General features: G+C 40.2%; 1 protein-coding gene across 1 annotated transcript in view; it reads left to right on the top strand.

The window, feature by feature from the left end:
* Positions 1–14,655, top strand: part of GADL1 (GAD like acidic amino acid decarboxylase 1) — a 76,186-nt gene that overhangs the window by 1,209 nt on the left and 60,322 nt on the right. Inside the window, exons 3-7 of the mRNA XM_086468674.1 lie at positions 1,591–1,681; positions 2,369–2,475; positions 3,909–4,024; positions 13,054–13,133; positions 13,249–13,303. Coding sequence (XP_086324800.1) covers positions 1,591–1,681; positions 2,369–2,475; positions 3,909–4,024; positions 13,054–13,133; positions 13,249–13,303 — 449 coding nt within the window. The remainder of the gene's footprint in view (positions 1–1,590; positions 1,682–2,368; positions 2,476–3,908; positions 4,025–13,053; positions 13,134–13,248; positions 13,304–14,655) is intronic.

Here is a 14,655-nt window from a genome sequence, read left to right as displayed (position 1 = left end):
TTGTTTTCTGCCTGCCTATAAAAGTATGCAAACATTTGGCCATGTTTCCATTGTTTGACTGAATGCTGGTCACCATGGGTTTGACAAAAATCTGTAATCATGGCAAACTAATAGAAAACCAATTCCTGTAATGCCATTGACATTAATGGTAGATTCTGTCATTTCTGAGTCTTGTTAAAGTCACCTAGACAGGTATGATGTAACAGTCTAGCAAACAGGCAGGAGAAGGACCTTTGTGTGTGATTTCCTGCTGTCTGAGTGATGAGGAGTGGAGTCACCATCATTGCCCTCATACATTCTTACCCTAGTCTACTATTGTTCTTTCTGAGCAATAGTCTTATAGGGTGTTAATTTGCTGATAGGCAGTAATTCCTGTTCCAGACACGGTGAGAAGAGAGCCTGCAGTTTTTCAGAGACAGTACACCACATCTCTGCAGGATTAGTTCTCTATGGCTAACCTTTCTGCAGCATGTGTAGTATAATTCAATCTTTGTGAAAAGGGGTGAACAACACCTACTCAGGAAGTAGCTCTGTGGATCAGTAGCTCAGGATTTCAGATGTGGTATAACTTAGGTTGGGTTTTGGAAAGCGAGAAGGACATTTGATATAGTTAGTTGTGTGTTTCCAGGGCATGTTCCCTGCTGCAGTCACTGTTGCTATAAAATAAAACCATAAAATAATTTTGAGAGTGAATGCATGCCCTTGAAAACCATAGAAAAATAGCAATACAGTTCTGCAGGGGGAGTGCACTAGTAATATGCAGATGTAATTACTGAGTTACTGGAAGGTGTTCTGTTTATCTTACTTTTGCAAATTGCCTTTAGATTTTCATTTGTTACAGTATGTCACCTTAGAAAGGATATTGTATGTAGGAATATGCTGTGCAAATAGTCTTTAAGTATAAACATTTATTGAAGCCCCAGATATAATATAAATGGAGCCATACAGTTCACCTGGTTTTGCATGTAAAAGTACTACGCTGGGAATTAAAATTTAGGGTGGTGATCTCACTGCTGAACTGACTTGGGTTTATAATAAGCAATAGTATAGAATTTTCTCATAATTAGTTATATCTTAGTGTAAACAAGTTCTCTTGTCATTTTAAGTCTGCAGCAAGTTTTTCCAAGCTGTTACACTCACTACCCCCCCCCCCCCCCCCCCCCCCTTACTACTGAGAAGTTGGCGGGAGCACAGGCATAGCTGCCTGGGATCAGCAGTTCCTGTGTTCTACTACTTAGCAAAATTTGGCTAGGCATCCATTGTGGCCTCTCAAGAACACTGTTAAAAGCCATCATGTATACTCAATCATCAATCACTTTTTTTTTATTTATTTGTAAAACTTGTGAACAACCCACATTCATTCTGTGCCCTACTTACATCTCTTAAACCTTATTTTGGGACCTGAAAGTGCTTATTAAATTTACTTTCAAAGGATTATCTAACCCAAGAAAAGGACAGTAAATCCAGAAAATACCAAGAGAATGGAGTGAATTGTGGTTTGCAGTGATCAGTGTTCAACTGGGAGGACCTGTGATATATTATCTTTTCAAGTATATCCTGTCACTGCTTGGTTTTCATCTGTATTTTCAGGTCATCCAAGATTTTTCAATCAGCTGTATGCTGGAATTGATTATTACTCGTTAGTGGCTCGTTTCATTACAGAAGCACTGAACCCAAGTGTGTAAGTGTAGCTCTTTGTCTTCTTGATGATGAGTTAGCATGCTTTTTGGAATAACAGTGGTTTTTGCCCCCCCCCCCCGATTTCTGTTTTCAGTGTTACAGAGGAGGTAGAAATTGTGGAGGAATTTGGGAGAGGAAACAGTCTGGATTGTCCGAGTAGCTCACCAGAAAGCTGCCTAATCTGATGAGGCCTTTTTTTCTAGTTTGTGAAGTGGGGTTTAAGAAGAGAGATCTTTGTTTTTCAATGCTTTTAAACCTAGACTTTTATCTTAGTGCATAAAAATGAGTTAATCAGACTTACTCAGCTCTTCATTTCCTTTGAAGCATTCTGCACAGAGTTGAATACAAATGGTTACAGGTCTACTGTTTACTTGCAAATGTAAAACCTAAACAAAAAGTAATTGTTGCTTTCAATAGATCATTATAGCTGAAATTTAAGCATGTGACCTAAATTAAAAGCAGACTCTGATGTATTACTTTGAAAGTGGAAGTGTCAATGTGATGCTGTCTGGAGCTAAGCAATTGCTCTACTGGTCAGATCCATAGTGTTTTTAATTTAGAGTTCTACTGCTGATGGTCAACATCTGATAGATAAGGGTGCAAGAAACCTTTATTTAGTTTTGGCAGTATTCTGTGGCATGCATTCTGTAGTCTTAATACCAATCATGGTGCTTTTATTTTTGTTCAGATATACATATGAAGTATCTCCTGTGTTTCTGTTGGTGGAAGAAGCGGTCGTCAAGAAAATGATTGAGTTCGTAGGCTGGGAAGAAGGTGATGGTATATTTAATCCAGGTAAGAACAGTGCAGACTTCAAGCTGAGTCTTTGCAAACCAACTAATACTAGTAATTCCATGAACATTGGATTCAGGTAGAATATTTGAAAATGTATGCAAAAATCCGGTGATGCACACACAGAGCTATTTAATCTAGGTTTACTTTATGTGTTTCTAGTAATAGTTATATGAGTCTGATTAGCAAATGAATGAAAACAGTTCTACATTAAATATAGTTCTGTGGAAATTATTTGTTCGTAACTGATGCCCTTCTTGACCTTATTAATAACAATACAAACAGCCTTATTGGACTGAGTCAAATTGGTTGACAGACAGGGAGCTGATTTACATGCTAGACACCTGACCAGTGGTGCCTGAGGGTGCTAATCTGTGTATCCTGCCTGTCAACTGTGGGAGGGTCATGAGTTTAACTCCTTTGAGTTTTGATAGGTTTTTTTAGATGTTACAATAAAGCCCACCAAACAAATACTTCTTAAGCTTCTTGGTAAGCTGTGGTTTTCAAATGTTATGTAAAGCGGTGTTCCAGCCCACTGTATTGAAATAATGAAGCATAATTATAATTATTCCACAGATTATTTGGCTAACAAATTATTAGGATAGATGTAAAGCTTTTCTGTCTGATTTGGAGGTGAGAAGGGAAAAGTAAATGAGTAAATGGATTTAAATCCCTTCTCGAAAACCAAAACAAAGTCACTAGTTCTAGCCTATGTGTGAGTTGTAGAAAAATAAACTAAAATCCCCCCAATTTTTTTTGAAGATATTAATGGTATGGATTTTTTTTCATGTCAGGTTTGGTGTGTATTTTCAGTCAAATCCTCAATTTTGTGGCAGAATTGCTTAATTAAAACTTACTGAGTTACTCTCAAAAGAACTAAATTGTACTTTTTTTGTGCTAGTTTTATGTAACAATTTTTCTTATTTTGGTTGTGTTCTTTCGAGTGAATAAAACCCATCCAGACCTTACCTTGCAGATCTTCCAGTTCCCACTCAGTGTTGTGTTTTGTGGTTTTTTTTTTTCCTCTATTGGCTTTTTTCTCCCCATAATACTCTGAGGTCTACTTGTCCAAGAGATCACTCTGTACGGTGCAGCCACAGCTGAGCTCAGTGCAGGCAGCTGAGCTGATGCTGCTTCAGTGTAAATGGGAAGGAGCTGTTGCAGGTATTCTCTGTCAGAGAGGACTGTTTGGGCACAGTTCTTATTCTTCAGGAAATATCCCTAAAGAGCATTCAAACACGCTGTTTCTGTGCATGCTGCAGAGCCCAAAGTTCATTTTATGTCTGTAGGCTTTTGGGAAGCAAATAAATTATGATGGGTGCATCTATAGGCTAACTGTATGGTTTATTTTTTTTTCCCTAGTAGGTCAAGCACGCAGACACAGGACAGGTTCTAGGACTGTGGCTAATATGAAATTTGTATGTCTCTTTCTGCAGGTGGCTCTGTTTCTAATATGTATGCTATCAACTTAGCAAGATACAAATTTTGTCCTGAGATAAAGGAAAAAGGGCTTTCAGGTTTGCCAAGACTAGTCCTGTTCACTTCGGAAGAGGTAAAAGCAAAACAAAAAAACTTTTTCGAACTTTATTTTTCAAGGGCTGCAAAATTATTTCATTTGCATATCTGATGGAGCAATTTGTCATCATAAATTTGTCATCAGTGTATGATGTGGAATATTGGAACTAAGTGGAGAAGTCTGATGGTAAATTTCTCTGCAGAAGCTTCCTTGCTTTCAGAAAATAAACACAGATGTTCCTGCTCTTAGAAATTGCTGATATAAGAATAGGTTGTGCATGGGGCAAACCTGAAGCAGAATGCATGTGGTGTGTTGTGGAGGTCTGCAGCATTTGATTTCCCACAGCATAAAGTCTAGCAGGAACCATAGGCAGATTTTGCATGTCAAAGGTTTTTTTTCTGCAGGTTTAATTTGTACTAAGCTGAGCACTTGTAGACCTGTGAGACGGCTCTCTGCAGCTCCCACTCTGCCCTATGTCTGAGTACAGACTGGTTGTGGTACAGAACCAAACCCACCATAAAGCATTTCAGAAAAAACTGCAGGATTTTTAGATAGCCCTTCATTAAATAATTGAAAATATGTGTCTAGTTTTAAAGTTTTTGAATAACACCTGTCCAAACTGCCTGTGGGAAATTGAGTTATATTCATACATTTATTCTGAAGGTAATTTTTGGAGGCTTTTTCCTCTCACCTGTCCTTCTCATTTTATCATTTGATTAGTACAGAGTTGTTATTAATTCTGACTCCACTATATAAAGGCCTCAGTGGACATGAGAACCTTGTTGTACTAGGAAGTATATCGTTACTAGAATAATTTTAGCTCTTAAGTTTATGCTCCAAACAGTTTGCTGTGTAAATAGATGAGAGGCTAATTTTGAAGAGGTCCAAGGGATGAAGGCATTGCATAACTTGTCCAGCACAGCACATTTATTTTGGAACTGAATCTAAATATCCTAAATAAAAGGATTTTTTTCCAAGGCAAAATATATTTAGGGTTTTTCTTTCTGAAAAGTGTGTGTATGAAATGACATGCCAGTTTATACTTTGTTCATCACATTACATCTTAAAAATAGCTAAGGAGGAAAAAATGAGGTTGAAACATGTTCTGTTAATGCTTTTGAAGCAAAGCATGAGAATTTTTGTCATGAAGTAACATTTTATTTCATGGCAAGATTTAACTAAAATGTATACTCTTCTATTCTAAACCAAGCATTTAACTTATGACAAAAGAAATTTTATTTGACCCCCAGAGGAAATTTATTTTGATGTCTTTGCTTCATCAGAAAGATCAAAATGATAAAACAGAACTGACCAGGAAAAATAAATTGGTAAATTTATTTATAAGGCAATGCTCTTGATCTCTAATACTTTGCTTGATTCTCAAAACCGTGTTCTCTTTAATACTTAATAATCACTTGCTGTAAAATTGCCACCTTTAGTAGTTAGATATTGTGTCTAAGATCTCTGGTATTTATTCATGGTTGAGGGAGATGTGCATGTTCATATATACTTATTTTAGATCCATCTGTACTAGTCCAAGTTATGTTACCTTTTGGAAGTTTGTTTAGTTGAAATATGTCATATTGACAATAGATGTAATAGATGGCCCACACGGAAGATAAGTATGTAAGTGCTTGTGTCACACAATCTTACTTTACTTATTATTTGGTTTTATTTAAAAAAAAATATCCTGAATAAGTTAACAACTGTTTATCTTCAATGTGAATCAGGTGAACAGTGTTGGCATGGAGAAGCCATGAGATTATAATGAACTGAGAGTATTGATAAGGAGTCAAAATACATGGCTGCTCAAGGCAGTTGGGTCATTTTAGGGCTTTGCTTCAACACTGTGTTCAAATGAAATTATTTTTGCCTTGAGGTGCCGAGTCCTAAAGTTTCAGTTTGACACTTGACAGACTGAAAGAGTTGCCTTTCTGTAGAGCAGAGGAACGCATGGACTTGTCAGTGACTTAATTTTATGTGATCTGGGGCTACATATTTTTTGTATGTTCTTGGATAACATGAAGGTGTATGTTTAATGCATGGCCCACCCACGGTCCTCACATGCTCTGTTTGGCCTTCAGGAATAAAAAGGCTCCTTGTTCCTGCAAGTAAAATGCTTAGCTACTTAAAACTATGATGATACACAATGAACACTAAAATAAAGTTGCCAGAGGAGGGGAACCTCAATCCATCCCACTCTTACCAGTTTGATACCAGTGCCAGCAATAGATGCCCAGAGCCTGGGGAGGGATCACAGATCAGCAGGAGAGCACCTGAAGAGCAGCACAAAGGAATTCCAGACACCCCAGCCAGTAAGTCAGCTTTACGGGCGCTCAACTTAAATACCTCTATGCAAGAACACGTAGCATGGGGAATAAACAAGACGAGTTAGAGGTGTGCACACGCCTGCAGGAATATGATCTTATTGGCATCACGGAGACATGGTGGGATGGCTCCTATAACTAGAGTGTTGGAAAGATACAGGCTCTTTAGGACGGATGGGCAGGGGAGACGAGGAGTAGGTGTCACCCTCTATGTCAATGACCATGGAGTGCATGGAGCTCTGCCTGGGCATGGATGAGGAGCCAGCTGAGAGCTTATGGGTCAGCATTAAAGGGAGAGCAGGGAGAGGTGGTATTATAGTCGAGGTCTGCTACAGGCCACCTGACCAGGAAGACCGAGACGATGCGGTCTTCTATAGACAGATAGGAGCTGCCTGACCTTCACAAGCCTTGGTCCTCATGGGGGACTTCAACTACCCTGATAACTGTTGGAGGGACAACACAGCAGGGCATAAGCAATCCAGGACGTTCCTGGAATGCATTGATGATGACTTCCTTCTCTAAGTGATAGAGGAGCCAATGAGGAGAGGTGCGATGCTGGACCTTGTTCTCACCAACAAGAAGGGGCTACTGGGGAATGTGAAACTCAAGGGCAGCCTTGGCTGCAGTGACCGTGAAACAGAGTCCAAGATCCTTAGGGCAGTAAGGAGGGTGCACAGCAAGCTCACTACCCTGGACTTCAGGAAAGCAGGCTTTGGTCTCTTCAGGGACCTGCTCAGTAAAGTACTATGGGATAAAGTCCTGGAGGGAAGAGGGGCCCAACAAAGTATGGCCAGCAGGTCAAGGGAGGTGATTCTCCTCTTCTACTCCACTCCAGTGAGACCCCACCTGGAGTGCTGTGTTCAGCTCTGGGGCCCCCACTGTAAGAAAGACATGGACCTGCTTGACGGGGTCCAGAGGAGGGCCATGAAGATGATCAGGGGGCTGGAGCACCTCCCCTATGAGGACAAGCTGAGAGAGTTGCAGTTGTTCAGCCTGGAGAAAAGGCAGCTCTGGGGACACATTATAGCAACCTTCCAGTACTTAAAGGGGACCTGCAGGAAAGGTGAGGAGGGACTCTTTATCAGGGAGTGTAGTGATAGGATGAGAGGTAACTGTTTCAAACTGAAAAAGGGGAGATTTAGGTTAGATACTAGGAAGAAATTCTTCACTGTGAGGATGCTGAGGCACTGGAACAAGTTGCCCAGAGAAGCTGTGGCTGCCCCCTCCCTGGCAGTGTTCAAGGCCAGGCTGGATGGGGCTCTGAGCAACCTGGTCTAGTGGAAGGTGTCCCTGCCCATGGCAGGGGGGTTGGAACTAGGTGACCTTTAAAGGTCCCTTCCAACCCAAACTCTTCTATGATTCTAACACTATTTATGCCACTACTCTGTAGTTCTCTTGCTGGATGATTACAGAGTGATTTCTCTTGTGACAGCTGCAGTAGAGAAATTGTTATATCCCACTTTCTTTAAGCATGCTTTGTGGCTCTATAAGAGCTGAATACAGTTGTAGTTATAGATGTCAGCCCACCTTTTTATCACTTTTCCCTGTTTCAGTCCCATCTGAACTTTATTCTGACCCAAGAACACATTGCATTGATTTGAAAGGTAGAAATCTGCTAAATTTGACGTAACTGAGGGTGGAGGATGTGTAAAGAATTGAAATGTGCATGCTGATATGAGCAGTTTTTTAGATGCAATGAAATTAAATTCCTCCCCAGTGCAACTTGATCATGAAAGTAATAAAATGAGAGAACACAACATTAACTTGCCATGTTGTCCCCTGTTGAAATTACAACAGACAAAAATGAGCAATAAAACAATCTCATAATAATGTAATTGCTTTATGCAATCATGTTTCTAGGAAACTTTTCAAAATCATGAAAATACAAATTTATCTTCTGTTTTAATGAGCACAGAGGGAAAGTACCTTGTCTTCGCAAACATTATTAGGAAATGAAAACTATGTCTAGCTATAGCTAAAATAGTTGACAGCATATCTTAAATGCACTGTTCCAGTTTGATCTTGTGCTCAAAGGCATTCATTTCTTATTACAAATGGCTAAAGATTTAGTAATGTGTTCAAACAAACAAAACTGTAAAAGATGTGGTAAGAATAATCTGAACTACCAGTAATTTTAAAATTACTATTTAAAATTACATATATAATCTAGATACAAATAATACCTTTTATCTGGATATTTCTTTCTCTCTTTTTTTTGGAAACTATGAACAAGTGAATTAGTTGACATTGTTGTGACTGGAACTGCTAACTGTTCTCTGGTATATTTTTTTTTTCTTAAAATGATGCGATGTAATTTAGCATAATAGCTTCTAGTAATGATAGTAGGGAAAAAAGTTCTTGTATGGTTTCAATCAATATAACTGAAAGACTACTTTTTTTCATCAAAGAAAGCATATTCCAAGTCTATGTAGTAGTATAAGTCTTGTCCCTTTTCTGACCTACTGAAGACCTGGTGAAATTTTCCAAGAGGCACAGAAGTACTTGTGTAGGCAAGAAATGTATCTTGCAGCCCGTTTTGTTTTGGTATTCCCTTTGTTCTTACCTTTCCCTCTGCTTTTGGGTATAATCTCTCAGGTGCTCAAGCCTCTTATTTTTCTCACAGTTTCCAATACTATTTTTTTAATAATAAAATACATGATTTAGTGAATGCCTGTTTACTAGTATACTGAATTTGCAGGTCTACTGCCTTCTGAGTTTGGAGCAATCTGATTATTCCTGGTGATTCATACCTTTCATTTGAACCTAATGGATAGAAATCACTGATGGAGGCAACTTGTATTTTAAGTGATTCACTAATCAGTTGAAAACATCTCCAAACTTCTACTGAACAACACAGAGCCACTCTACAATCATTATTGATGTAATTTGATGTAATGTAAGACTAATTATCCACCCATGTATGTTGTTATTCTTGTAACAGTCTAAATGAATGAGCCCTAAAGGCTTTGTGGATGTGTCAAGTTACAAAATTAAGCTTTCTTAAAAGTACCTGATAGTATCAGGTAGTGTCTTTGTATGCCTTTATTTAGAAAGTCGGTGATGGTGAGGGAAACCTTTTTGTCAAAAAGAAAGAGCCCTTTGAGATGATCCATCTCATCAAAATAAGCATGACAGGCTTTAATACCCTTAATATATTCATGCCCATACATTAAAATGTTGTACATTTTTCATAATTATGTTTCACAGTAACTGCATTTGTGTGAACTCTCTGGAAGAAAATTGAATTAATTAACCACCTAACTTCACCTCCTGTATGAGAAGTAACAATTCCAGACATCTTCACAGTTGCTGAAGCATGCGTTATTTTAACTCTTCAGTAATAAGGTGAAAAAGAGCCAATTTTATTTTTTGAGAAGAGCAGTGATAATCTAATGCTTGGATGATCTTGATTCTGAGAAGAACTGTGTAGTTCTATGAGATCACAGAATGGAAGGGGTTGGAAGGGACCTCTGGACATCATCTAGTCCAAACCCTTGCTAAAGCAAGTTCACCTAGAGAAGGTTGCACAGGATTGTGTCTAGGTGTGTTTTGAATATCTTCAGGGAAGGAGACTCCACAAGCTCCCTGGGCAGCCTATTCCAGTGCTCTGTCACCCTCAGAGTAAAGAAGTTTTTCCTCATGTTGAGGTGGAACTTCCTGTGCTCCAGTTTGTGCCCGTTGCCCCTTGTCCCGTCCCTGGGCACCACTGAAAAGAGCCTGGCCCCGTCCTCTTGACACCCACCCTTTAGATATTTGTAAGCGTTGATAAGGTCCCCTCTCCATCTTCTCCAGGCTGAAGAGCCCAAGATCTCTCAGCCTTTCCTCATAAGAGAGATGCTCCAGTCCCCTCATCATCTTCATAGCCCTCCACTGGACTTTCTCCAGTAGTTCCCTGTCTCTCTTGAACTGAGGAGCCCAGAATTGGACACAGTATTCAAGATGTGACTTCACAAAGGCAGAAGAGAGAGGGAGGATAACCTCCCTCGACCTGCTGGCCACACTTAAGGCACCCGAGGATACCATTGGCCTTCTTGGCCACAAGAGCACATTGCTGGCTCATGGATAACTTGTTGTCTACCACAACTCCCAGGTCCTTCTCCAGAGAACTGCTCTCCAGCAGGTCGACTCCCAACCTGTACTGGTACATGGGGTTATTCCTCCCTGGGTGTGAGACCTTACACTTACCCTTATTGAACCTCATCAGGTTCCTCTCTGCACAGCTCTCCAGCTCGTCCAGGTCTCAGTGAAAGGCAGCACAGCCTTCTGGTGTGTCAGCCACTCCTCCCAGTTTTGTATCTTCAGCAAACTTGCTGAGGGTGCACTCTGTCCCTTCATCCAGGTCATAGATGAATATGTCGAACAAGACCCAGTACTGACCCCTGGAGAACATCACTTGTTACAGGCCTCCAGCTGGACCCTGAGCCACTGATCACAACCCTCTGAATTCTGCCATTCAGCCAGTTCTCCATCTACCTCACTGTCCACTCATCTAACCCACCCTTGTGAAGCTTGCCTATGAGGATGTGATGGGAGACAGCGTGAAAAGCCTCGCTGAAGTCAAAGTAGACAACATCCATTGCTTTCCCCTCACCTACCCAGCCAGTCATGCCATCATAGAAGACTATCAGATTGGTCAAGCATGATTTGCCCTTGGTGAACCCGTGCTGACTACTCCTGATAATCTTCTTTTCTTCCACATGCTTAGAGACAACAGCCAGAATGAGCTGTTCCATCACCTTTCCAGGGATGGAGGTGTGGCTGACTGGCCTATAGTTTCCTGGGTCCTCCTTCTTACCCTTTTTAAAGTGTGACATTGGCTTTTCTCCAGTCCTCAGACACCTCTACTGTCCTCCATGACCTTTCAAAGATGGTGGAGAATGGCTTAGCAATAGCATCTGCCAGCTCCTTCAGCATTCACAAGTGCATTCCATCGGGGCCCATGGATTTGTGGCTGTCTAGTTTGCCTAAAAGATCCCTAAACCAATCCTCCTCAACCAAGAGGAGTCTTCCTTTCTCCAGACTTCTTCCCCTACCGCCAGTCTGGCATTCCCGAGGGCCAGCCTTACCAGTAAAGACTGAGGCAAAGAAGGCATTTAGTAACTCTGCTTTCTCCGTATCCTCCGTCACCAGGCTACCCACCTCATTCAGCAGCAGGTCCACATTTTCGCTGTCTTTCTTTTGCAACCAATGCATTTGAAGAAGCCCTTCTTGTTGTCTTTGACATCCCTTGCCAGATTTAATTCCTAGTGGGCCTTATCCTTCCTTGTTGTATACTCTCAAAACTGACTCCATTGCTATGAGTGGGTAGGCATTTGGCATGCTGGAGGTTATTCAGAATGGTTTTGACATCTAAAAATATCTTCAGATTAAGAAGGTTACTGTCTCTTGAGTTCCCAGGCTAATCTTGAAGGTGAAGTAGGCCTAGATCAGCATACTCTTATTCTGGAATAAGATAAAATGTTGTGCTGGAATAACAATACCCACAGTAGAGCAGGTCATTGTAGAAATGAATGTTGAAAATATGGTAGGATATGCCATGAATATTTCACAGAAAAAAGCTTGTAAAAAGTACAGACTGGACTGAGTATCCTTCTTACCAGAGTCATTTTACCATGTTCTGATTGAATAAAAATCCCATTTCTAACATCCTTTGAGCAGGTGAAGGAGCCTTTTCTTTTACACTTGCTTCACAGGCTACATACGCTAATGCCCTTTATTCAGTGCAAAGTGTGAAGTGGGCTGCATGTATCTGTACTGATTCGAAGACATCTCTGTGATGAGACATAGCTAAAATTATTTACTGAAATAGTAACTTCATTTTCTGAAAAATGCAGACTTGTTCAGACAGGAACCTTTTGCAAAATCCATATTAACTTTTGAAGATGTGCTGAGTCCTCTCTAAAGTGTGTTTGCTTTCACAATGGCTTCTCAGATTCACGTTGATGCGAACAACCTCCACAACAGCACGATTTTCAGATCCCTTTGCAGAGATAGGGCTTTGAAAGCCTTGGAAGTCTCAGTCATATCACATCTAAAGGCTTTGTTAAGTCTTGGGACTTGAGCTCCTTGATCCTATCTACAGAGTTTCTGGATCCGGCCAAGGGTCAGTTTGGCATAGTATCCTGTCTCTGGCAGTAACCAACAGCTGATGTTTAGAGAAAGCATACAGAAAAATTACAAGGATAAAGTGGTAGAGGCTTTGGATGTATCCTAAGATACATCCCAGTTAAGGGTCCAGTTTCCAAGGAATGGTGCTTTTGGACTTTCAGACCTATTGGCTGCATCTAGGCTGTTGAGTTCAATAGTCTTTGGACCTTTCGTCTCATGCATTTCTTAACTCTTACACTCACTGATACTTTTGACTCAGTTCTATTAAAACAAACAATTAATAATTCTTCCCTGATGACACTTCAAAATTTCTACTTTTCATTCTAATGCAGAGCCAGCTTTACGAAAATTGTATGGAATAAAGCTTTTTTATTTAAGCCCACATTTAAACATGGTGCATCTCTTTTTGTCTTACTTTCCCCAGTCTGGTGTGTGTCTTGTTAAATACAAGATTGTCTTGGTATTGTGTAGCTTCGTCAGTTTTCTTTTTGTGTTATGGTATGCTGTTGTCATGACTGTTAGCTGCTATTAAATTAATTTCAGTGTCACTGTTCCCTATGCTAAGGATTTTCTTTATTTTGTTCAATCACGTACTTACTTTTGGTGGTTTTGTGCCTCTTCTGTTTACAGTGTCATTACTCCATGAAGAAGGCAGCCTCCTTCCTGGGTATTGGTACAGAAAATGTTTACTTCATCAAAACCGATGAAAGGTAAGCAAGCAAAAGCTATGGCTGTGGTCGCTGACCCTTTTTAAAATGCTGTAGTGCTGTACATAACCAACCTATTTGAATGTAACTGAAAAAGTTTTAAATCTGTGTCCCTTAGAGGTAAGATGATACCTGAGGAACTGGAGAAACAAGTCCAACGGGCCAGGAAAGAGGTGAGAGGAGGAGAGAGAGCATGAAGGAGAGAGGAGGAGTGTATGCAGACTGTGTATGTCTGAATGAAAGGAAGGAAGACTAAGAGTGAGTGAAGTCTTAAAAACAGGGCAGTTAATGTAACAGTGTCTTTCTTACAGGTGCAATCTGTTTACAACAAACTTGTGGAACAAGCCAAGACTTCTAGGTGCTACAGTGTTATGAGGGAGAAAAATTCCACAGGGAATTTACTGCTAATGAAAGTCCTGAGTACAGCACTGTTCTGAAGTATTTTGCACATTTCTTCTAGGATTTCTTTTGCCCTTGATCCTTTTGTTTGTTTTCATTAAAGGGTAGATGAAAACTGTAGGTTTTTCAGTTAATTAAGCAGCTATTGCTCTATCCTCTGCAGTGAGCAGGAACTCTAACACGTGGCTTGGTCTCTAAAACCATCATACAGGCTACAAATGCTAAATTTGATCCTTTCTGGTATTGTAGCAATTCTGCGGAGATTCTGTTCTATGCTTCTTTTCCCCAGGGACTTTGCCAAGTAGAAAGCCAGAGGCCAGCATTTAGAAATGTACTGATGTGTGTATTTGGACAACATTAACATACATTCTCACAATCTGTAAGATAGCACTTACTATAGTCAACATAATTTGTTTTAGAGAGCTTGGAGGACTGAATGTGAACTGTAAGCCACAGAGCATCTTCTTTTGGCTTGGTTAGCTCACCTTATTTCTCACTACCAGTTTGTGTGTCAGAGCAGTAGGATTTGGAGCTCAGCCCCCAGTCTAGGATCTGTGAATACAGAGCAACTAGTGCAATGTCCATGGTGTGGACAATACCTACCATGGAATCCTACCTTGGGAAACCTACTTTTGTGGCTGATAGAAAAGCCAAGGAAGTGCTGTCCTGTCATGCACTGGCATGGCCACAGCAGCTTTTACTAAGATCTGATTTAGATACATCTTCTGCCAAACAGCCATCTCTTCAGTTTTCATGCTAGATAGCATGACTCTTGATACATGGTGGCTGTAATGACCTCACAAACTCTCTCGCTTGCCTCTTCCTGTATTTTGCATTATCTGTGGAGGACAACCTGTACTTTACTTATTTGAGCAAGCTGGGGGGAAAAAAGGACTGAAATAAAATGGAGCAAGAGGAAGCAGACTTGCAGGAGAATGAGCTCTTTGCTCTTGCAAAAATAGAATTCTTGTTTGTTGATATAATAATAAATTTAATGGCTATTTGAAAGACAACCTGTGGCATTTGTGATTAAAAAAAAAAATCAACCTCATACGGTGTTCTGCAATTTAAAACCAAATGTTCTATATTAAAATGCTCTCCTTACAGGAGAATACTGTTTCACTTG

This window comes from Leptosomus discolor, chromosome 7 (assembly GCF_034619465.1).
Source record: "Leptosomus discolor isolate bLepDis1 chromosome 7, bLepDis1.hap2, whole genome shotgun sequence".
In the NCBI taxonomy this organism is placed as follows: Eukaryota; Metazoa; Chordata; class Aves; order Leptosomiformes; family Leptosomidae; genus Leptosomus; species Leptosomus discolor.
This window is presented reverse-complemented; position numbering and strand designations above follow the sequence as displayed.